Below are 25,329 nucleotides of genomic sequence, written 5' to 3' on the forward strand. Positions count from 1 at the left end.
ACGACAGATTATTCCAAATCAACCACATGTATTTATTCACTGTATTTTATTATGTAAAATTATACAGAATGGCTGAACATATCAACTTGGCCAGACATATGTAATAAACTCAAAACGGAGGGATACAGGTTTTTTTTTTTTTGGTACTGTAATTAAAAAATACATCATCATGATTTTGCATCTACACCAACATTTTCTACTGGAATATTATGTTCACATATAATGGTGGAAACCTCAACAAATGAAACACGGAATGACGTTTTCCCATCATTTTAATTGAGCATTCTAGTATTGTACAATCACAATGCTCTTCGACATGTTTTTGTTTTGTTTAACAAATGGCCACTGTGCATGTGATAGTTGCTACTTGGGAGGGCCTCCAAATGCTGCCATTTGATTCTTATCATTTTGCAGCACATCTTTTTCCATGCTTTTGGATTCTCCTCTCGGTAAAACCGGCGCACCAGGATTGGGGTTGTTGATGACGCCCATGAAGACCGGCACATGCGTCTTATCGTCCACAAGGGCGAAGAGGAAGGGGTGGCTTAGGGAGAACACCGGGTTGGATGAGCGTGAGATGACAATAGTGGTGGCTGCGGAGGCCTCCGCTCCCTCCTCGTTGATCTCCATGGCGGCTTTGTGTAGGATGCTGGACACCAGCAGTGGGCCGTCGGCTATGTCGGCCAGATTGGGGCTGGAAAACATGTCTCCGAGACCTAGCGTGGGGGACAAGATCAGTGAGGGACTCGTGTCAAGTGTTTAGTTGCCAGTTTCAGGACTTGAATTGGAGTTGAAATAATTGCCTATTTATAATTGCAATTCAGTATTATCAACACAAAGTGCCAGCTTTGTTTTTGAAAAAATTTATATGCAGTGGAGGTCTGAGATGCGAGTTGAAAACATTACTAGGCTCAAATCATCTCTCCTCATTGCAATCAATGGCAATGCCGCCCAAAAAACAAATTGTTGTCGTTGTGTTTTTTAATCAGGAAAATAGCACTCTATAACATAGCAGTTTATAAAACCTGAGTAATAACATAATGAAATAGAAGCAATACAGAGAGTTAGTCCTTCATTCGGATGTACAGTATTGTATAATGCTGCAAATGATCGCATTGTGCTGTTCCTTCTGGTATTTCTGCTTTGGCCACTAGGAGGCAGTATCAGTCATGCAGACACAAATGAAGACTACGAGAGTAATCCCACTCAAACCTTGCGATTAGCGAAATGCATGACAGAAATACCCAATTTTGATACTCTTTCGGCATGTTTTATAGGATTTGCGGCACATTTTTTGGAAAGGGCTTTGTTTTAAAATAATAAAAACAGAGAGAGAGAGAGAGAGAGAGACAGAGAGAGAGAGAGAGAGAGACAGAGAGAGAGAGAGAGAGAGGAGTTGGATGGATGATGGATGGTATATCAGTGTAACAATCTCTATGCGTTTTCAGTATACAATTACAAATTTTCTCCAAACTAACAATCTTAATTTATCTCATTGTATAGCTCAATAATTAAGACCAAAATTGCACATTACAAACTTAATCTACAACTGCTGCTTTTTGTAGGCATAAAAAGCAGGATTACAGCAGCTGACATTCAATTAATTTAGCAAAAATCCATTAATTTTTTTTTCACAAAAACTAGGCTGTATACTGCCTTAATACTTTCTGTTTCATTCTTCTTTCAAGTTCACACTGCCCCAAACTAAATAAGTCATCTGTGTGTGGCACGCTGTTGCTTTCGCTTTGTGGACACTGCTGTGATGGCTCTGCGATAAAGCCTTGTGCTCATAGTTAGCCCTATGTTAATACAAACAATTTCAAAAATGCATTCCGAGCATCAACAAATTTTGCAACGTTAAGACAGACAGGTTTTGCAACATGTTCACCAGTGGATATGAAAAACAAGCAGACAATAGTCATTTGTTTCAGTCTTAAGTAAGTGAAATGAGCCACCTGATGACTTCAGACTTGCTTAAACCTAGTAATGAATTGACTTGCTTGAAATTTTGTGGGGGACTTTGCTTTTTTTTCTCCACAGTAACTTGGGAACTGCTTGAAACTTGAAGGTTAAGACTTCAGATTGACTTCATGTCTTGCTTATGTGTGACTTCCTCCCACCTTTGTCGCTTACCCAATTTTGTGAAGACCTCCTGCAGCTCCTGAGCATACTCCATCTTAAATTTGGGGACCTTCACGTGGACAACTCTTTGCTTGGGCAGACGGGCATAAATGCTGGTAATATTCAGCTTGGGAGCAAGCGAGGACACGTTGACATGGCCGGACATGGGCATGATTACTAAAAAGCTCATCCCCTTCACAAATGGGAAGCTTGCTACCTGCGCGGGGAGAACAAAACGTCATAAAAATGTAAATCGATGAGTTGGAGGCTGTTTTATTTTTGATGAGACTGAGATGAAAGCTGTGGAGTTTTTATGGCAGGCAAACAACCACAGAGACAAAATATAGCCATCTCACTTGCTAAATTGCAGGCACCAACACTGAAATAAAGCCATTCTAGCAACAATTTAAGAAGTTGTTGCAAGGCCTTGTGTGAAATTTCAAGTCGGATAACATAACTGTATGACACCAGAATATACGCTTAAAGGAGAAGGCAAGTCAAAAAAAAGTCTTGGTAATTTTCTATATTATATGCTCTATGTGTCCCAACAAGTCTAAACTCAGTATTCTGATTAATATTGCATTTGTGGAATATGAATTAAGCAGCAAAATGCAGCCATTTTATTTCCAGCTCAGGGGGCGGCCATTTCTCTTACCTGAGACTCGAGTTCACTGTCAAAAAGAAAACTCAAAAGATGTTTGGAACTTTCCATGACGTCGACGTTGACCATGTGCTTGTCGTCCAGGAAGAATGCACCCGTGGTGGTAAAGCGCGGGTCGAAACGTGCCTCCCATTCCCCTGTGGCAAAAACAGGCGGGACGTCACAGTTAAAGAAAGCCTCTTCTTCGGCCGGGATGATGGTTAACCTTTGAAGTGGATGGCGTTGATGAGCATGAGCAGCATGTTGGGCGGCAACGCAGACAGGAAGTCCTTCATTTTCCCATTGGTGGCGTTCTCCACCCAGTCGTTGAGCTGCTTTACGCTCTCCAGGACGGCCGGCTCAGAGTCATACAGGCGTTTGGATTCCTGGAGGAAGTCCTCCTTTGGAGTAAACCCTAAAACAAAAGGCCTACGTTTGCACTAATGTCTAAAATCATGAAGAATGAATTAAATACACTTTTTTTTTTTTTAGGACCTCGACGCAGGAAGATACGGGTGGCGATTTTCAAGTCACTGTTTCGGAGCTGCCCCAAGATGTAATGGACGGCATGGTGGAAGCACGTGATGGTGTTACCATGGAGATGTTGCATCAGCAGCTCTTCAGTCTCGTTGACAGCACCTGGGAAGAAGAGCACGTGACGGAGCGATTAAATGTATAATACGAGGTCACAACATTCTAAAAGGTCACCAGGTGTGATTGTGAGTGTGAATGGTTGTTAGTGTGCCCTGCGAGTGGCTGGCAATCAGGTCAAGGTGTCCAGCACAGGTGCATCCCTTGTGAGGATTAGAGATTTAGATAATGGATGGATCGTTAGATAGTTTAAATATGAGTTGGAATTTTTGGGGGGTGTATATTTTTGTGGTCAACCTCACAGTGCAGAGGTCGTGGATTCAATCCCCGCTACAGCCTCCCTGTGTGGAGTTTGCATGTTCTCCGCAGGCCTGCGTGGGTTTTCTCCGGGTATTCCGGTTTACTCCCACATTCCAAACACATGCATGGCAGGCTGATTGAACAATCTAAACTGTCCCGAGGTGTGAGTGTGGATGGTTGATCGTCTGTGTGCGCCCTGCGATTGGCTGGCAACCGGTTCAGGGTGCCCCCAGCCTACTGCCTGAAGACGGCTGGGATAGGCTCTAGCATCCCTGCTCCCCTTGTGAGGATAAGTGGATCGGAAAATGGATGGATGAATGTATTTTTTGTGTTCATGGTAAAACAAAAATGTAAACATCACAATAGGTATTTTATAGTAAAAATTCAACCAAAATGAATTCAAATAGATTTTAAAAACAACCCTCCACAAATCAAATACAGGTACTGGATAGCAGTCCATAGAATTTCAAGTATAGTAAGTGCTGTCCATATCACGACTTCTCAAATTAGATGCAACACAAGTCTACCGGTAATCTGAAATTTAGGTGGGATGGCCTCACTTTCCAATCTTTGTTTGACAAGTTGCCAACTTTTAAAGTGCATTTGTGTCTTGAAGTCCAATGGTATTCAATAAAGGGATGGAAATTATTATTATTTGTTTTTTTTAATCGAAGTCATTGATTAACCAACAGAATAATCAACAAGATTAATCGATTATTAAAATAATCATCAGTGGCAGCCCAATTTTTAATACGCTCTGTGTCAAATGTGTGAAAAGTGTCATATGTGAGGGTGTTAAAAGCCTACCTAGAGCCAGCTGGGAGAGAGCCAAGGCGATGCTGAAAGGCGATATGATGACATTGGGTTGCTCTTGCGTCGTCTTGAGATTCTGCAGCAGCTGCACGCCCAACTTCTGAACGGCAGTGGCGATGGCATCCGTGGCTTCGGGGTTCCGGCCAATGGACACACAACCCTCGTCCTCTTCCGACGAGTCCTCCTCGCCTGGTGCGCTTGCTGTCGCCATGGACAGAAGCGGACTGGCAGTGGTGCTGGCCGTGCTCGGCTCCGGCGTTCCTTCGTTTATCTGGAAGCCGTTTATAACAAGGTGAATATAACAGAGATGTCAGTGTACTCAAGTAGTCATACTCTTACTTATGGGGAAAAGAAAAAGACTCTAACAAAAGTATTGATTCAACTCCTGTCATAAAGTAAAAGTAAAACAAAAAAAAGAGACTGAAATGTACTTTTTATCAATTTTCAAGACTGAAATTTTTTTTTTGTTTCTTTTAGGAGCAACGTTCTAATTTTGAGAACTTTTTTGGGGGGTTGAGTCACTTGAGGCAAACGTTTTATTTAACAATAAAAAAAATACAACAATATTTTAAAAAATGAGTGATTTTCTTTTTTCTATAATCAACAGTTTTTATTTCTTAAATTTACTTTGTGTATAGCAGCAAACTGGATAGAAGCTAAATTGATTTTTTTTTTTTTAATCTAGTAACATCATTTTGAGAATATTTATTGTCTGGACCTCAAACATCAAAATCAAAACTCAGGACTCTATTGTGAAGACAAACAAATAACTTTGCTGATATTGTAAATGTTTTATACTACACTGTATTCATATATTTTTAACCTTGCAGTACGAGCTTCTCCTGGCTGACGTTCACCATCGCGGAATTTAATTCCTCTCCTGTTCTGGGTCTGTTTTGCAAGTATGATTTTTCTCTCCATTGTCCAGACACTTCTTAATTTGCTGTTCAAAGTCAGATGCGCTCTGCTTTAACATGGTTCCAGACAGACTTCTGTGAAAAGTGGACTCGATCACTAAAACACGCTAGCAATGTCAATCTCATCCGCCTTTATCCGTCATCCCTTTGTGAAAAATATACTTGTCAGAAATGTAGCATATTCGCTACCACAGAGAAGATGATGACTGATTTAGGAGCGACTCCACGTGTTTCACCGGACTTGCGTTTCCCTTGACCTCCACCAACCTACGGATGGTGACGTGGGTTGGCACACGTGCGTACAGCTCAGCGACGCTTTTTGCGACTGTTTCAGCAGCTGTTTCTCAGTTTTGTTATTCAATGTGTTTTGATGATGTGCAAAATGGAAATTTTGCCTCACAAACTGCGGTGTGAGTCGTAACCATTTGGATAGCTTGCACAGAAGAAAAAAAGACTCTGACCCTTGTTTTTTTAAAGTCAACATCCATCATGCTTGTAAGAAAAAGCAGATAACAATACGACACATGATATTGGTTGAGCTTGACTTATGTCATCAAAACTACTCTTTCCCTTCGTTCTGCTAACATTATTAACTGAGCAACAAAAATGCTAAATTAGCTAATGACAACTGAAAAAACTCCCACATTACTTGCACGTGTTTTCCAATCAGGCTGCGAATGTTTTTATGCCAGAAGCAAGCTTTTTTTTTTTTAGGCTAAAACATGAACATATTCTCGTAGCTACCAATCAATTCCTCTGAATAAAGAATGGGGGTTGAGGCGGGGATTCTCATGTTCCTGCTCTGTTGCAGTCATTATAAATTGGTCCCGGTTCCTCTTTTCCCCCCTTGTCTGAATTACCGGTAATCAATATCTTGACTTTTACAAAAATGCAAATAAAAAGACTGACCTCTTGGCTGGAAGGCACCAATGGCGTCGACTCCTTTTCTGCCACCTGAGCATTCTGTTGACAAATTAAAGTCTTTGAATTTTATGAAAGGAAATACTGAGAATTTGGGTGCCACGTGGATGACTTACAGTCACTCCTTGGTTGTAGAGACAGATGAAGAGGAGTGTCAAACGAAGGTCCATGTTCGAATGGAACGCAACTGGAAAAGATAGGATAGTGCACAGAATTTGACTTTGTTTTTTTGGAGTGGGGAGGACACGGTGACAGTATTTCACCTTTGTTTATAGATTTTTTTTGGGGGGGGGGGGTTAATTCTTCTCACTGGTTTAAAAAAAACTGTCAAGGCGCCCTTCTTTGTTGGAAACTAAGTTACCTGAAACATCAGAATCACAAAACACAAATCTTGATCTTGAAATTTCTCAATCTCAAAGTGAAATCACATCAAATGTTACTTAACATTCAGAAATTGAACATTTCAAGGACTGATTTTCTAAGAAATGCCCCAAAGGGTACAAAGCATCCAGTAGGATTTAGTTGTGCGATCTGTGAATTTATGTGAGGCCTTGGCCTTGTGTCTGAATGCACCAAAGATCAACAAGAGCAGAGTAAACATTCAACACACAAACATGCAATATTTTCGGTATATTTAGTATTTTCATCTTACCTTAAATTAAAATTACTATTAAAAAAAAAAAGCTGGCGTATTGTCCCCCCAAAAAAGGCGCGACTGAGTGTGGATGGCAGAATTCCTGCGAGTCAAAGATTGGCTATTGCAAGGCAAACGGTTAAAGATCAACCCCCATTGATCGGGGCCTCATTGAAGCCGCTATTTGTTTGTAAATGCAGCACTCCAAACCTCATGCACTGCTCAATATCAAAGCATCACAGAATAATATACAAATATACAATCATATATCAAATAATGGGTTCCTTGGCAAAGTGAATCGAACGTAGCTCAATTTGTGTGTGGAAAAAAAAAAAAGAATCACACTGGATTTTTCCCGGAAATGACGAGTCATTCCATGAAGATAAGGGAACATTTGTTTTGCTTTTTGAAACCATTTCTCAACTTTAGGTCCTATTTAAGTACCAACGTGAGAGAACACATGACGCTTCTCTACAAACACGGCAGGGAACTTTGTCCAAAATTCAGCCCGAGTGGAAATACCAAACACTTACACATAAAATAGTAAAAAACACATTGAGACATTTGTTTTTATTTACCCAAATGATAAATAAGTGTAACCATGGACCTCTTGATCAATACCCGATGACGAACCAGTTTAAAACACACCATTGCGTCAATTCCTGATTATGGAGCTTCAGCGGGAGTAAAAAAAAAAAAAAAAAGTTCCATTGATGTGTCAGGGCTTTTCAGATTGGAAAAATACAATAGACAGCAGAAGCATACAAAGCCGTTTGAAGTGAAACTCAGGCCGTGTTTTAAGAGTGTATTTTCTGGTTAAGAATTGACCTTTAATGAATGATTTATGCCATTGCGTAAAAATGTTCAAGTACAAAATCTTGGCGTTGACTCAGACCATTGAGATGGTCAATACTGTTCAGAAAACAAATTTTAAAATAATTTTATTCATGGATTAAAATCATTTAACCATCGAATCTCAATGTTCACGCGAGGCAGCCTAACCTTAACATGAGATGAAACAATAACTCAAACACTCAAACACACACACACACAAAGATTTGATCGAGAAATACTGCATAGTTTAGTCAGTGCATTGGACACAGGTAAAGGGTAGGTCAAAAGGTCATCTTTGTGGGTGTTGCGTAAGTGTTGATTTCAGTGGTGGGACATACTGAATGTATGACAAACATGATTGAATACGTGTGTATCATTAATATATTATATAAAGCATCTGTGGGTTGAATGTTTTGGGGGGTTTTTTTCCTTTTAAATAATAGTTCCTCTGAGGTTTTATTTGTGTTTAGAATTGCACCCAATGCTCTCTCACAAGCCGCAAATGCTCCGCGGGCTGTAGGTTGCCCACCCCTTTTGGAAAGAGAAGAAAACAAGTGGTCCCTGAGCAAGTCTGTAGTGGAATACAATCACAGACCAGGTCCAAAAATCGTTTGAGATAGAATCGTCGGATGCCCAAAAATAGTTTTAGAATATGTACAGGATTTACGATACGTGAACATTTTTCAATCGATTGCTGCTTGTTCAAGTTGGGCAGTGGAAATCAAGCCAGTAAGCGGATGGCGCCGTTGTCAGAGCCCAGCAGCAGCAGCCTTTTTATGGGCAGCACGGCCAAGCTGGTGAGCGTTCCGCGGAAGTTCTCGGAGCTCAACTTGGTGCTGCTGACGGGGCTCAGCGAGATGTCCACTACTGAGTACACGCCGACTTTGTTGGCCATGGTGCCCGTAACGATCTCCGAGTTGTAGAAGTCCAAGGCGTGAACGGGATCCGACTGAGACTTGTATAGACGCAGGGGCTTTTGCTCCAGGTCCTTCCAGACAGCGAGGGTGTAGTCGGTGGACGAGCTGATGACCAAGTTCCCTTCAGCTGCCTGGAGGGTGAAACAGGTTAATTATTGAAGATGCCAATCAAGGCCTTGTTTTTAATTGATGGAAAACATCTGTCGTGATCCGCGCAACCGAGTACATTTATGCTGAAGCTGGTCAATGGCAAAATTTAATCAGAGATGGCTTTCCATGTCCCAAATTGTATTTTTGTCGCCCATTTCAAAAATGCCTTCTTTTTTTTTTAACTCGCACATCAGGGGGTTTTTTTCATATTTTTGTCAAGCTTGGCCAATTAAAGCCAGCGCAAGACCTATTTTAAATGCTGAATATTTAATGTAGAGAAACGTAAATTCCGAGAGTTTCGACAATTTTAAAGTAAAAACAAAAAAGTTATCTCAACGATTAATCCATTATCAAGTATCAATAACTTCAAAAATTCAGTAGTTACCGATTTATTGTTTCACCTCTATTTTATTTTAATATTTTTGTCCCATTACCGATTGATATCAATTCTGAAATATTCCATGAGTGCATTTTGTATCGCATTTTTGCTTCGTATTTATGGTTTCGATCAGCGAGTCGGTGACATGTTTGCTGGGGTATTAAAAGGTGGATTAAGTCCGATAAATCCTCACTGAAGGCCCCACGAACAAATGTATCACTTGCAACTGCTAAAATTCCATTCCAATACAAGCTGGTCCGCTTGTCGGTCGCTTTTTGAAAGCGCAAAAACCACGCCACGTTGAAACAAGACACAATAGAGATTTAGTTCTTCTACATTTACATCTGCTGTGTGTAGGAAGACGCCAAGATTTTAGATGGATCAGTACACCCCTGATACAACGGGCAAATTATCTTATTGTAATTTTATTCTCAAGGCAACCGCCGTTGCGAGCGTGCTTTTTTTTTCCAGTTGAATTTTACAGGCCAGGCTATTTTGGGTTTTCCAAATGTCAAAATTCATCATGAACTCTTTTGTCCTCTCCATAATAACAATCTGCTATAAACTGTGCCTCTCCTCACGTTGTCTGCCTATTGTGCAAGTTACTTCCGATAAAATGCCTCAACATTTTTCCCTCCAATTAAAAACCATGTGGCCCCGTGTCATCACCAGCTAAGTTTGAGAGTGACTGTGAAAATTACAAAATGTTCACCATCCGGCGTTCCATCATCAACGAAGCAGGGAGCGTGCGTGCTTGCATTACTTTACACCAAAAAGAAGTCCGGGGGTGCCAATGGGAGCCGCCCAGCTCCTTTTCTAATGAGTAACCTGTGTCCATATTTGCATGAACCCGGGCCTTTAAAAGCACAGGCACAATCCTTGACCCAGTCTGAGGTTAAATAAAGTTTGCTCATCCTTTTGGTCTGTTGACAGCACATTGGCTGGGTACAATATTCGTCCACCCTCCCCGCATCCGTAATCTACAACCCTGTCAAAATAAAAGATCGCAGATGAACACATCTGATGAAACCTGACAACAACAAAAAAAAAAAAGATATATATATATATATATACTGATGACACTCCAAAGTAAACCACAATCAATTCTGTGACGCTAATTACCAGCCTAGTTGTTTTCCGCCCCCCATTCGAAATAATGTCAATTTAATCTATTGCAGGCTCAAATCGACAACAAATAAGAAGAGAGATTAACCACTGTAACATAAAATTTAAAATGAAGTAAATTGCTGTCACCCTTTGAAGACAACTGACGGTTATGTTGTAAAAGGTTTGTAGAGGGTACTGTCACCAAGTGGACTTTTAATACATATTTCTGGACTGGGTTTTCTAATGTACTGTATTTATCTTAGCATTTGTTGGATAAAATTTGATTACAATTCAGATTTAAATATATTTCTCATGTTGTCGCCTATGCAGCAGTAAATTCAATTCTGCTTTTTCCATCAGTGCGCCTAAGGTGGCGACATTAGAAATAATAAAACGAAAGATGAACAGAAAAATAGGTGAACTTCAAATTGAAAAACCTTTGGGGAGTTCGACTTTGGAGGAACCACGGTCCATAGCTGTGTACACAACAAATCCGTATCACATTTACGCAAAATCACTGTGTGTGTGTAACTAGGTTAGGATCCAACCTAACGATTCAATTAATGGCACTCACACACTGGTCAATGCAATAATGCTTGTATTTGAGAAATATCTATTCTTTAGGTGCCTTATTTTATTTTTTGGACTGTTTTGCCCAAATACATGACAAGCAGTATGACCCCAAGTCTTCCAGCCCACGCCTTGTTCAAACAGTGAGACGCATTCAGAGAATGGAGTTGCAGACACACGCGCGCACACACGCACGCACTATTTTTTTTTTTTTTTTAACTAGACTGAAGTGGCACATCTGTTTTTATCAGTATCTGAAAATGACTTATGAGTCCCATATAGATAAGTTAACTTTCCATAAAATGTTCCAAAAAATCCCGATGATAACCATTGCAAAGTGATGGCAGCCAATGTTTGCAAATTGGTCAAAGCTTTGGCAGGCAGTGTGCTGTGCCAACAATAGGAACCCTCTGGCCCGTTACTGGCCAATTGACGATGCTCAAAAGTCTTTTTTTTTAGAAATGGGTTGCAAATTTTTCACTGAAATTCTTGAACCTTTCTGAGAAAATCATCCTCGAACGGTTTCGACTTTGAATGTACTCCCTACCTTTATGGAGCAAAGTCATATGATAGGTCAAGCACTCTGACTGATTCTAATTTAGGGACCTTGGTGGTAGAGTAGTGATCACATCTTTCTTCAGGAACTCAAATTTCCTGCCCCGTTCATCAAACACGCTAAATTGTGCATGCGAGTGCAGAATGTTGTATCTTGTCGTTTGTCTTTTGTGCCCTGCATCTGATTGGTAACCATCCAGGGTGTACCCTGCTTCTCACCCTAAATGTAATGCATGTGAGCACCATCTTCTGGACAGGAGTGGAACAATATTGCATGTAGCAATGTTGAAATTTGCAACTGTTACAATACAATTTTTGCTCTATATTCAGCTTTGTATTCAAATTGATTCAAAATCAAAATTTAAGACTAAGAACCCAACGCTCCACCGACGCCTTTAAGCAAGACCTAGAAAAACAAAACTGGACCGAGGTCTACTCAAACGAAGACCCAAATACAGCGTTTGAAGTATTTCAGTCTATCATAATCTCTTTATATGATAAACATTTTCCATTAACTAAAGTCTCCAAAAAGTATAAAGACCCAAGTAAGCCATGGATAACGAAAGGCATAGAAAACGCATGTAAAAAGAAAAACTATTTATATAAATTGTTTTTAAAATTGAGAACTGAAGAAGCAGAAAAAAAATATAAGACCTATAAAAATAAACTAGTAAATATTATAAGAACCAGTAAAAGAGATCATTATCATGCACTATTAGAGCAGAATAAAAGTAACACACAAGAAATATGGAAGATACTTAACCAAGTAATCAGAAATAGTCCTAAAAAAATGTATTATCCAGAGTATTTTATCAAAGGCAAAAATACTATTTTGGAAAAAACTGCAGAAATAGCAACTGAATTTAATGAGTATTTTGTCAACATCGGCAGTAACCTAGCAAAACAAATTCCTGATCCAACAAACTTGTTTGAAATAGATAGATATGTAGAAAAAAACTCCTCCACGATGTTCCTTACTGCTGTAAAACAAGAAGAAGTATCAAATATTATAAAAACTTTTAAAAATAAAAAGTCAACTGATTGCTTTAATATTGACATGACAATAATAAAGCAGATTATAGAATATGTAGTGCGACCTTTCACGCACATATGCAACCTGTCATTCAAAGCTGGTATCTTTCCATCAAAAATGAAAATTGCTAAAGTTATTCCAATCTATAAAAGTGGAGAAAGACATCGGTTTACAAATTATAGACCAATATCACTACTACCACAATTTTCAAAAATATTAGAAAAACTATTTTCTCGCAGACTTGATAGCTTTATACAAAAGCATGCGCTGTTAAGTGAGAATCAATATGGCTTCAGGGAAAAACGGACCACCTCAATGGCAGTTATGGAGTTTGTGGAAGCATTAGCCACTAATATAGACAACAAATAATTTACTGTTGGGGTTTTCCTAGATCTAAAAAAAGCTTTTGACACAATAGATCACAGTATATTATTGAAAAAACTAGAAAGATATGGCATTAGAGGTGTAGCTTATAAATGGATAAAAAGTTATTTAGAAAACAGATATCAGTACGTGCAACTCAACAATAAAAAAACGAATCAACTAAAAATCACTCACGGAGTTCCTCAGGGGTCAGTGCTTGGTCCAAAACTATTCATCTTGTATATAAATGATATCTGCAAGGTCTCAAAACAATTTAAATGTGTCCTATTTGCTGATGATACAACTTTCTACTGTTCTGGAATAAATCTGAAACAGATCCTGACAACCGTAGAAAACGAATTAAACAAATTAAAAAACTGGTTCGACAGAAATAAATTGTCACTTAACCTGAAAAAATCGAAGTTAATTGTTTTTGGCACAAGACCAATCAAACACCAAGCTAAAATTATGGTAAACTCAATTGAGATAGAAAGAGCGTATGAAACCAAGTTTCTCGGATTAGTAATAGACTCAAAACTATGTTGGAAGCCACATATCGATAACGTAAAAAGAAAAATAGCCAAAACCGTAGGGATCCTCTACAAAACCAAGGAAGTGCTAAATAAGAGATCTTTGTACACATTATACACTTCATTATTATTACCATATATGACCTACTGTGTGGAAATATGGGGAAATGCCTGCAAAACAAACACACTCCCTATTCTCAACCTACAAAAAAAAGCAATTCGAATTATTAATAGATCAAAATATACGGAACCCACAAATCCACTATTTATCAAATTAAATACGATGAAATTTTATGACCTGGTTGACTTTAAAATCGCCCAATTAATGTACAAAGCACACAATAACCTGCTCTGCCAAAACATTCAGAAGTTTTTCGAAATTCGAGAAAGCAGCTATGATTTAAGAGGTACCAACTTATTCAAAAAACTCAAAACAAGAACAAACATCAAGCAAAGAAGTGTATCTATCAAAGGCGTTAATCTGTGGAATAATCTCGAAACGGACCTGAAAATGAGTAAATCGCTTGCTGAGTTCAAAAACAAATTCAAAAAAATAGTACAAACAACCTACATCAATCAGAGTTAAAATGATAAATTCAAAACATTAAATATAATGATAAATCAGAACTAAGTTGATAAATAGAGAAAGGTATATAAATATCCATTATGAATACAAGAGAAAATTGACACAAGAGTGTCAGGGTGTGGAAGTATATAATCCCGATACAAACCAAAAGTTGTAAAAATATCACGGTTAAGGGTAAAGTATGAGCCTTAATGGAGACTTCTTTCTTCTTACTTTTTTCTTTTCTGATTGATATAAAAATGATTTATTAGATACAATCACATAACGGGGTAGGACTAGATAAGTTTTTTACTTCTTCCTACTCCCTTGAACATAATAACTGTGTTGTATGAAGATTGATTTCTTTCTTTTTTTATCTACCTTATTTTCTGTCAAATTATTACTGTATATATGTTTTATGTTCAATAAACAAACCAAACCAAACCAAACCAAAATGATTCAGCCCTTTTGGCCACTAAGCAAGCGCCCCCATAAGATTTACTGATCACAGTACATGCACATGGCAAAAACTTCTAATTTCTGCAAACAACCCAGCATACTCCCTGACAGACAAATGTTCTGTTATTTTACTGTACTGATTTTTAATTATGTTGTTTGTTGACTTTGAATGCCCCGATGTAAGGCGCCTATTAATAAAATATATAATAATTATTATTATTACAAAGCTTTTCTCTCGTAGGCGATGTATCACTGCAAGATACTTCTTGAGACCAATTCCTATTTAGAAAGGGCTTGAGTGCCATCTTTGAGCGATATAAAAACAACCCAAAAACTGTAAAACACATGAGTTTTGGAGTGTACAGGCGGGGATTACTGTATACCTTTGCTCTTTGAATTTGTCATGCCGACACACGCGCGCGCACGCACGCACGCACGCACGCACGCACATTTTACCTTCATTTGGAGAATGTCTCCTTCGTGTGCAGGCCAGCCTCTCAGCACCAAGCCCGTCCGCGCATCAAGCAGGACGATGAAGCCGGATGAGAACCCCGCTGCTATAGTGCGTCCTGTCGGACTAACGGCCAGGTATCGGATGAGCCCGGCACTTATGTTGTTGTAGGCCAGCCGAAATTCATGCTGAGGGGGACACAGAATATAGATTTGTCATTGTCAAATGGCTGGCTTTTAGACAAGTCCTGAGAGAATGTTAGTCTCAAGGGGATGCATTTGCGTGAATAATTTAGTACCTGCAGTCCCGGTTTGCGAGGATCAATGAAGCGGAGGACAGAATCGGCGCTTCCGAACAAGACGCTGCAGTGTGGCGCAGGCATGGTAGTGACGGCTGTAATTGGATTTTTCCCATCCACGGCTTCATATGAGCGGATCTGCCTCCCTGGCACAGTAGAATATAGGATTTGTTTGATTAAAAAAAAAAAAGTGACGCATGTTCTTTTTCCAATATTCATGCCTTCATAGCCCCATATACACTACAATAGGTACAGCTGCACAAGTTAATGAGATACAGTAGGAACAAAAAAACAACAACAAAATCGATGTCACATTAACTTTGTGTAGCTTAGGAATGTTCTAGAAGCTAACCAAATATTTGAAAAGCTCAGTATGATGCAATGTGCAGTAAATGTAGCATACAGTGCCTTTGTGTTCTTTTTGGAGAGCAGTGGTTTTCGCCTGGTAACTCTACCATGGATGGCATTTTTGGCCAGTGTCTTTCTCATGGTTGAGTCGTGAACACTGACCTGAACTCAGGCCAGCGAGGTCTGGAGTTCTTTGAGTGTTGTTGTAGGTTTTTTTTGTGACCTCCTGGATGAGTCGGCGTCGCACTCTTGCCGTAATTTTAGATGGTCGACCACTGCTGGGAATGTTTGCCACTGTTCAGTTTTTATCCATTTGTGGATAATGGCTCTGACAGTAGTTTGCTGTATCCCCAGTCTTGGAAATGGCCTTTTCTGGACTGTTAGATTTCAATACGTTTTTTCGGATCGGAGCATGATGCGGTTATTTCTTGAGATCTTGTAGCCTACTTCACTTCTTCTGGCAGATTCTATTGATGTGATTTCTTGATTCAACAAATGTAGTGCTAGGGTGTTGCCTGTAAAATTGAACTCCGCTTTCCCAAAACTGTGGTTAGTCACAGTTACAGTACTTTGTGATTTAACAAAAGGGGGTGGAGGGTGGATTATACACTAAATCCTCCCTCAAATACACAGCAACAACTCTATAGTCCAATTAATTATATTTTAGACTAAAATTTTAGAACATTGAACCCAGGCCTATTTGTGGTTCAGTATTCACAAATTCACCAAGCTGCAGGGGCTCTGTCAATATCCTCCTCTATAAACATTTTGAATACCGGTAGTCCTAATCATCCACTCCAAAATGGGTTTTGAGATTTTGCCCTCAGGCCATCGGCTTAGGTTTCCAAGGAAGAGGACAAAAAGGCTCCAGATTTCATTTATGCTCAGTGCAAATTCATGGCAACTCGCTTTTAGGTTGCTCATGTTTTTAATTACTTCTGCATGTTGCACTTTTTGCAATAAATGTTAATTGTCCCTTAATGGTATTGCCTCTGTCCTGAACAAGTGTTCGCGATCATGTGTACAAGTATGATGTTTCCTTTTATTTTCTTCAAAATGCCTGAGCAGATAAGCATGACGCCTCTCACCTGTGTACTGGTCCCAAAGGTGCACCATGCCATCGCAGCTGACCACCTCCTGTGAAGTTTCTAGCTGTCCAACATAGAACACAGACTTCCTATGGTCCGAATACGTTAGCCTGGGCTCCACTTCCTGCATACCGTCGCCGCGGTTATAGAGTGGCCACAGCTTCACGGTCCTGTCTTTACCCCCAGAGAGGAAGTAATCTTCCCCTGCCAGTGGTGCCAAACACTTAATGGCGCCTGAGTGACCCAGGAAGCTCTGCAAACGAATCTGGTGGAAGTGAAAATGGGAATCTTGCTGGTTCAGGCCAATTTCATACTGCCAGTAGGCCAGCCAGTTGCCTTGCAAGGAGCGTCCACTACGAGACAGTTCCTGCTTCAGGGCGCTGTCTTCCGGAGGGGGTCCCATCACCCAAGACGAGGAGAAAGGGGTTGCGCCGATGAATGGGGTTGTGACAGCAGAGGGGGTGGTGTTAATGGTGGTGGTATGATTGGAGCGTCCCCAAGAGCTGGCCAAACTACCACCATAGTAAGAGTCCCCGGACACTTGGATTCGGTTTCCTACCAGATGGCTCCCAAAAGTTCCTGACTCGGGGAGGTGGTCTCCGAGCTGGGTGGAACTAGTGGAAGGAGAGAGGAAGGGGCTGCAACCGGCCAGCCTGCTGAAACCAGAAGAGGAGGATGGAGGCATGTCCACTCTTGACACTGCATGACTTACACTTTGATGGTACGAGGAGGCCAACTGCCACACCAGCTCATGGTTTGGAACCAGCTTTCGGATTGCCATATCACCTAGAGAACCCAGAAGGCACTCTTAATGAAGGCCAACAGTACATTTTCCAGGTCAGCTGCTAAAATGAAGCATTCCTTACCAATGAGGCAGTAAAATGGGATGTATGAGGCATGCGCCATCTCTGTGCTAAACACCGACTGCAGTTCCTCCAGGACAGACAATTCATAAGTCATGCTGGACTCTTCGGGTGTGCTAACATCCACCACCGTGACCTCCCCGACAACTCTGCGGGGTGCACTTTCCATCTGCAGTGTGGAGGAATCAGTTCCAGATCATGAGTGAACAGGAATGAAGAGTACTACAAGGAGAAACTTTTCTATTTTGCCACAAGAGGAAGAACTGTCTTGCAAACCCACATCCTCACATATACATACTGCCTTTCTCACTCCTTCCTTGTCAGGTACTCTATTCCAAGTTCCTGTCGCCTGTTTCTATTTTTAGGTGTTTTCTTCTGCCTGTGTGCCTTTTGTTTCTTCTAAAGCTAGCCGCGACGGGCCTGCCTGCTGAAAGCATTCTGGAAATAAACTCGACGAGACACTTGTCAGTTGCCGCGGATTAAAAATGAGCGAGTACCTGAGGCCGCAAACAGTGCAGCAGGGAGAAAACGGCAAAGTAGCGGCGCAGTGTGTCAGCCATGTGCTGCTGCACCATCTCCCTCCCTATACGCAGGCAGATGAGAGCCATCAGGCTGAGTGTCTTGAGACATACCACGGTTCGTGTCTGCCCTCCGCTGGGGAACCTGAGCACAGCAAGAAGTGCACAACCAGGGACAAGTAAATTTAAAAAAAAAACAAAAAACAAAAAGAGCAAATCAGTACCGCGATTCAAAGAGTCTCTTACCCCATGTGAGGGTTGGTGAGCAGGTCGAGGAGTGGCAGTAGCACATCCTGATTAATTTTCATGAGCATGTCCATTAGCGTGGTGTCAGAGAGAAAGACCACTATCTTCTGTGTGAGTGCAACAGCTCCCAGCAGGCTGGCCTCCTTGCGTGTGTTGAGACGCTGCGAGGACGGCGGAGACACCTGCGGACATTTTAACAAAGATTGTTTTACGATATGTGCTACAAAGTGAGTGTTCGACCAAGTGGTAACAAGATTCACCAGGTATCCTATGTATGGCAGGTACTGATAAGTGAGCACGGGTTCGCCGTAAAGCTGAGCGATGTAAATGAGACAGTCCAGCACAGACGAGGCGGTCTGGTCGCCCACCACGGATCGCTTCTCATAAACGCTGCCCATTCCCACACTCTCCAGAGGGCTCTCTTCAGGTCCAGGCATGACAAATTGATGACTTTCAGGGCCTGTGACCAGAACGCAAAAGGAAAAAGGGAAGCATGTTTGGATATTGACACTCATTTAATCTTCTGCAATGCTATTCGTGCCTACGCACCGATGTAGCAATTTGTGAGTAATCGCAGCAAGTTCCTGGCCACACATCGAGAGGTCACTGTCGGTCCAAGTTTGGCTGAGAGCCACCGAATAGTTTTGCAGACTGTATCTGTGTGAAGAGATTTTTCTTTAGAGGGAAAGTCAAGTCAAACATTTTCTTAACATGTTCTATGGACCCCCACTTGTCTTAACATTTTTATTTTAATTTCCTCATTGAAAATGACATCCAGATACTTAAGTGGTCAGCTTGCAAACTTCGCATGACCAAAGCCTAGAAAACAGGTGAGTCGTTTGAATGCCCTTAACAAGCTCACGTCTCACCGAGAAGTATTTTTTGCTCCTTCGCCTGCGATTCCTCCGACGGATCCTGGTCCACCTCTTCTTCTTGGTCCCCCATAATGACTTTCTCTTCCATTACCATTCCGTTCACAAACTCACTCTCCACAGTGGCAACAGTAGCACACGAAACGTCTGTGCAACCAGAGAAAGAGAGTTCCAGTTTGGGGGTTGAAAGGTCATCTGCCACCACTTTACAATCATGAGCCTCAGTGGCCTCCTCCTCATCCAGCTCCGCTCCCTCCTCTCCCTCGCTGGCTTGTTTCAGGTCCTGGCTGCTGTCGGCTGATTTAAGACTGGCTCGATCCCGCATGGAGTCTCCGTCGCCTGATGAGTGTTCGCTTGCGCTGCTTTTGTCGCTAAGCTTGCCCACGCTCAAAGACTCGTGGTCCTGGTCCTTGGCAGCAGAATTCTGGTCCACCTGTTTTCCGCCGTCTCCCCCTGTGCTGTTCACATAAAATTCATTCTGAAAGTCCTCAGCCTCTGAGAGAAACACCTGGTCATTGAGACTGATGCCTGAGGCGTAGTCCACCAGCCCGGCGTCCCCAACGACCCCCACGCCTGCGCTCGCCCCGCTGCCACCACCCATGTTCCCGCGGATAGATCCAGATGAGGAGCGCACATGACCAGCCTGAAAGCCCTCCTCCTCTTCCTCTCCCAGAGTACAAGTGGCACTGCGCATGCCTTTGCAAGCTTCTCCGGCCGGACTAGAGGTCCAGCTTTCAAAGCCGGTGAGGACCAGCAGCACATGTGGGAGCAGGTTGGACAAGAAGGCCTGCAGACCGAGCCTGACGATCAGTTGCAGGATGAAACAGTCGGTGTAGAGATAGAAACGTCCCCGAAGACAGCGAGGGTTCTCGAAAACATTGACCAGTGGCTTTAAAAGGTACTTGTTTGCATTTCTGGGACCCAGGACTCTCGAGATGGGTTCGAACAGGTACCAAGCAGCGTAGACAGCAGTGGACTCTTCAAGCATGAGTGCCAGGATGAAGGGCAAGAGAATCTCGAGGCCCTCAGCCGTAATGTTGCCTCGCAGAAGTGTTTCTAACTGTTGCCACAATTGAAAGACTACGTCCCTTCCTTGGAGTCTACATACAGTCTCCATCTTGGCGTGGTAGGAAAAGATAAAGCGATGGAGTCCTGCAAAGTAGGACGGGAAAGGAAATGGAGTAATGAATGTGTTCAGTATCTGGGAGGGAGTCGGAGGGGGAAGGCCATCACAGATGGGATCATAGTTAAAAAGAAGCGGGCGTTGACACTGATGTGCTTCTCCAGACTGTTTCTCTATCGGCAGAAGTTTCTCAAGAGCGTGATGCAAAGAAAGCGGGATGTCCCGGAAGCCAAGGGAGCACATTTTCAAAACAGCGTGGAAACGTTGTCTGAGGGAGGCGCCCGGTTTTAAGCCTCGAAATTTGGAGGAGTAAAACATCTCAGCAATGAGGACACCAAGGGCCTGCATATCTCTTTCATAAAGCCTCATGAGAGACAGCGGCGCTTCGACCATTCCGAGCTCACTCTCTGAGGGGCCTTCAGGATGCAACACTTCGGTGTGCAGACTCTTAACCAGGAAATTATTCAACTTCTCCAGCTCTTCTAAAGGCTGCAGTGGATTGAAGCCCTCGGGGAGAAGGATCTTGTTATCGTCTGCATTGGTGGTGGTCACGCCTCCCTCCATGTGCTTTTTGTTCACTGGCCCACCTCTTTGGAGCACAGTGCTGCGTACCCCAGCACTTGTGAAATCACCAGAGAAGGAAGTCGGGGAGTGAGACATTATGAGTGCTGCATCCCCGATCTTGCCTGTATTGATACGAGGCAGTGGACCAGAGCAATTGGCAGAATTAGATGAGCCTGTAGACATTAACGAGTCCAAGGCCTCAGTGCCTTGTTCAAGCTCTTCGTCTCTGTCGAGCATGGTCCAGCCACTGGACTCACACCCAGTGGACTCTGGCACCATTCCATCCACAGAGGCAGGCGCCATGTCGATTTGTGGGATGTGTAGAGAAGGCACGTCAAGGGCAGCGAGGCCTACGAGTGGAGGTTCTGCCGGAGCATACTGGGAAGCGGATAAGCGAGGCGGGTGGGGCTGGTCAAACAACTGGACCACACCATACGTGGTCAGATGGGTGTGGTTGTCCACTAGATGCAAGCACACATTCTTCGCTTTGACTGCGTCTTTGCCTGACAGCTTGAAGCCAAAATTTAGGTCTATCCAGTGGTGCAGGTTCTGAGACACCTCCCTGCTCTCCAGGAGGCGTCGATGGACCTCGATAAACTCCTCGCAGGACTTGCACCATGAAGGCACATCCAAATCCGGCATGTCAGGGTGTATTGAGCGGAAAATAGAGGGGTCTGTGTAGAATTCGGGAATACACTCGTCAGGCGTCCAGCTCTGCATACGCTCCATACTGGAGGGGTATTCGTTCGGCTCCCACTGGGACCTCACGTGGCTACACAGCACCCATTTGGGTGTCTGCCGGGCTTTGTAGACGTAGTATGTAATGTCTGAGAGCACGTCCGACACATGATGAGGTACGTGGAGGTGGTCTGGCTGTCCGGCCCCACTTGCACTGACTGATCCACACAAGTCTCCCCCAACACTAACTCCCCCTAGACCGCTGCCCGCTGCAGCCGCCAATGCCTCTTTGGTCATCTCATAGGTGAAGTCCAGCTGCTTATCCCCCTTATTGAGCCTGAACTTGGATCTTCGGAGGTCCCGGAATTTTCCAAATGGCACTGTGAAATCCACCACCCACGGCAGCACAGGGTGGTAATTTGGGTCTCCCTCTCGTCGCCCCGCTAACCTGTTGAGCTCCATCAAGTAGCAAAAGTTGCTTACACGCCCATGGACCCAGTCAAGAACTAAAGTTTTGAGCTCATCAAAGCAGTCCTTGCAAAGCATTTTGTTCTCCTGGCTCGAATGCACATTGACTCTTGGTGGGGCACTTTTGGGTACCAGCCTGGTAGGATCATCACCGTTGCCCAGTTCCTCATAATGGGCAAGGTTGATCTTAAGTCGGCTGCAGAGCTGCTCGTCCACCGCAATGTCCAGCAGGGAGAGGTCCCCGCAGGACAGCCCTGCAGTGTGGCACGCCTGCATGGCTGTCAGCAATTGGTAGAGAATGAACAGAACTTTGGCGTGACTATTGGCAAGCTTGGCTGGGCTGAAGGACACAATGTCATGGAGTGAATACTGTGTGTAAGGTAGAACCACATAGAGCATCTCTGCCGTCTCCAGCAGACATTCGGCTGACAAAACATTGGGGCACAAATGGTCCAATTTTGGCTTGGAAGAAGCGGACACGGACGACGGCAAGAAGTTCTCCTTTTCTTTGGCCGGAGAGAGAGACGGCGACACTTTTTCACATGAGATGAAGGCAGATTTAAAGAGCTTTTGAAGGGAGTGTCGAACTGCATCCGCAGCCGTGACATGCATCTGCTCACTGGCTCCGGCATACGGCTGCACAAGTCTGGAGTGGGCTTCACGCCACAGATTCCTGGAAAAAAATAATCACAGTAATTGAGGCAAACTTTGACCAGTCCAAATGTAAACATTTGGCTCAACTCAGATATTTACATTTATTGGTGTAGTGGTAGGTGACTGTACAGTCAACTATACTACTCGACAATGATGTTCAGAGCTTGATGTCAACTAGTTGCTAATTAGGTGTTTTTGGCTGGAGGATTAAGCAGAGCGCTTGCAACAGCATGAAAGTGCTGAAGGAAAATTAGTCTGTCATCTCAATTGATTTAAATTGTCTTTGGGCCTGCGTGTCTTATGGTAAATACGCCTCTTAAAGACGCAGATGCATACTGGCGGCTGAGAAGCTATTCAATTAATTAGTATTACATTTGAAATTTAAAAAAATACAAAATAGAGTTAAAATAAAACTGTCAGTAATGTCATCCCCAAAACTAGAACTATGTCACTAATTTGAAGACTAAAACAAAATGTTACAAAGAACTTACAAATTAATCAAGAAATAAGCAAGACACAAGTCACACTTCCTATTATTTTTTGCAGAACAGAATGTGACGCAAATGGAAAATTAGTTGATTAAATGTAGCCAGGTTATTAATATGGTCATTTACAACACTGTGTTAGTTGATGTGGAACAACATTAAATGTTACATTAATAGTCAAGCAAGCTGTACGTGTGCAATTGCACAACCCTCCATTTGAGAAAGAGCGCTTCCTGTAAGCTGCCCTAAAACCACAAACGCTACTTCTATGTGCTTCACATGGTGTGACCTTTTGTGTGTTCAATACCTGACATTATGCAGTGACACATGCTGCATGGTGCTAACGTAGGACTCCTTTGTTGATGAGTCATTCAGTTGAAGACACGGGTCTCGGACCAGCCTGTAGCTCAGCTTGCTTTTCCTTAAACCCTGGATGCACACTCGTGTCCAGCCAGGCGGCAGCTTAGCCTGGGAACACTGCAGGTATGTGCGGATTTCTGCCTCGCTGATACTTTCCAAGCGGACGAAACGCACAAGCTTCCTGTCACGGAGAGCCGCCAGCCAGCGCACAGGCACTAGAGCGATAAGCTCCTGTTGACGGGCCCCGGCGCCCACCTGCCTCCGGTCGATCCCCAGGTCTTTTTCCACAGCGCACACCAGCCAATCCATTGTGACGTGCTCAGGGCTGCAAAGTGTCCAGCTACACTCACATGGAGACAGAAGGTCTCTTTAACTGCAAGGACACATTTAATTGCTTCTTACACATGTCCTGAGAAGAAAGAAAAAAAACAGACGAGAAGAAAAGGAGGTCGTAGCCGTATTGCATGCATAGTAGCCACATGATTACATGACACTAAAGAGTGAACTCACATGATGTGCCATAAATCATAACTTGAATTCCACTGAGTGGACCATTTTCGACTACTTTAAAATTCAGTGAGATGTAACTATACAACAACTGTATGAATTGTTAATTCCAATATTATTGGCAGGCCTATTTGTTTAATCAATTTCTTTTTGCAGCTACCGTAGTTCAAAGTGCACAGCCGGTGATCATTCACTGCTTGCAGTAAAAACATGTCTGGAGACACTGAGAAGCTAGTTAAAAAAAAAACACACACACACACACACACACACACAGACAACGTATATATTGTGCTACATTGAACAGCTTTTCTAACCCTTCCAGCAATGACATTTTATTTTGGTACGCGTTTGAAATTAAAACAAAGTATGGTAAAAGGTTAACATTGCAGTTAGTCTTGAAATTTTGGAAAGCGCTATTTACTATAACAAACTATTGGGAGCTATTACCTTGTTTTAGTTTTTATTTAACTCTTTCAGACATACTCATCATCCAACCTCACTCAAGCAAATGTACAACATCAACCAAGTGCAAATTCGTGCTTAAAACTTTAGAATAACTTCTCTACTCTTAATGAGACTGTTTAACGCACATCCAAAAGAAAGCTCGAGTAATTAATAAACACAACACTTAAAAATGCGTTCGTTGATTTACAAATTTAAGCTAGAAGCAGCCTTGAGCTTGACACGAGTTAACACGACGGTGTCGTTTAAATTCATACAAACCAGACACTCGAGTTAAACATTAATTTAACATACGTTTATCGTACCCCGTAGAAAAAAAAGTCAATTTGTCATTTGGCTCACCTGGGATAACTTTGGACTTTTTTCAGGCTGTACGAACGCGCCAGCTAGCGTCAAGCTACCAGCACCGAGTCGTCCCCGGCATTGTGAGCGTGTTGTGACATTTGACACCCCAAAACGAGGCAAGGACCGAAGGTTGACGAGCCTCCGCTCCGTCTGCTGTAGGAAGCAGATGCGCGTCAGCGACCAGACCGTGTCCAACTTGTTAGCGTTCCTGCTGGACGCGAGTCCGGAGACATGTTTGGAGAAGAGGCGTGTCACGTGACACAACACCAGGCTCGCGTCTTGTGACTCACGTGACCAGAAAGAAGCGGCAAAGCGCTGGCCTCGTCCAAGAAAAAAACGAAACGAAACCGCGCATATGGTGATGATGTTGTCAGGGTTGCTTTGCTTCATTTCTACCGAGAATTCAAAGCGAGAATTGTCCCTGCCTCCACGCATTTACGGCATTCGCTTCCTGTTTTCTTTGGGTGGTTAGAAAGGGGATGCGCGCAGTGTGGCCACCTCGACCCGCAAAGGGACATCGATGAGCGGAAGCTCGATGAACGGAGGCTGTCCACTGGAAATGACAGTCTGCAGAATTAATCGTTTTGCATTACTTAGTGC

The 25,329-nt window shown here is 42.7% G+C and overlaps 2 protein-coding genes across 4 annotated transcripts; both read right to left on the bottom strand.

The window, feature by feature from the left end:
* Positions 1-254: 254 nt before the first annotated feature.
* On the bottom strand, positions 255-7,330 carry serpinf2b (serpin peptidase inhibitor, clade F (alpha-2 antiplasmin, pigment epithelium derived factor), member 2b). Of its 2 annotated transcripts, XM_086124898.1 has the most exons (10): positions 6,956-7,330; positions 6,567-6,664; positions 6,420-6,490; positions 6,292-6,345; positions 4,460-4,736; positions 3,257-3,400; positions 2,988-3,176; positions 2,777-2,919; positions 2,134-2,338; positions 255-716 (listed from the first exon to the last, which is right to left on the bottom strand). In XM_086124898.1, the coding sequence occupies exons 3-10, from the start codon at positions 6,471-6,473 to the stop codon at positions 364-366; spliced, it is 1,419 nt and encodes a 472-aa protein (XP_085981024.1). In that variant the 5' UTR covers positions 6,474-6,490; positions 6,567-6,664; positions 6,956-7,330; the 3' UTR covers positions 255-363. The 2 variants fall into 2 exon arrangements, with proteins under 2 accessions (XP_085981024.1, XP_085981022.1); XM_086124896.1 differs by lacking the exon at positions 6,567-6,664.
* A 162-nt stretch (positions 7,331-7,492) lies between these two features.
* Positions 7,493-25,194, bottom strand: wdr81 (WD repeat domain 81). 2 transcript variants are annotated; one of them, XM_086124895.1, is made up of 12 exons: positions 24,727-25,194; positions 23,363-23,755; positions 19,081-22,589; positions 18,761-18,868; positions 18,472-18,671; positions 18,212-18,393; positions 17,945-18,110; positions 17,451-17,616; positions 16,585-17,370; positions 15,149-15,294; positions 14,856-15,038; positions 7,493-8,819 (listed from the first exon to the last, which is right to left on the bottom strand). In XM_086124895.1, the coding sequence occupies exons 2-12, from the start codon at positions 23,722-23,724 to the stop codon at positions 8,493-8,495; spliced, it is 6,135 nt and encodes a 2,044-aa protein (XP_085981021.1). In that variant the 5' UTR covers positions 23,725-23,755; positions 24,727-25,194; the 3' UTR covers positions 7,493-8,492. The 2 variants fall into 2 exon arrangements, with proteins under 2 accessions (XP_085981021.1, XP_085981020.1); XM_086124894.1 differs by having other exon boundaries at positions 23,363-23,824.
* Positions 25,195-25,329: the final 135 nt, after the last annotated feature.

The sequence above is a fragment of the Hippocampus guttulatus genome, chromosome 12, assembly GCF_054856545.1.
Source record: "Hippocampus guttulatus isolate MCC_2025c chromosome 12, RoL_Hgut_1.0, whole genome shotgun sequence".
In the NCBI taxonomy this organism is placed as follows: Eukaryota; Metazoa; Chordata; class Actinopteri; order Syngnathiformes; family Syngnathidae; genus Hippocampus; species Hippocampus guttulatus.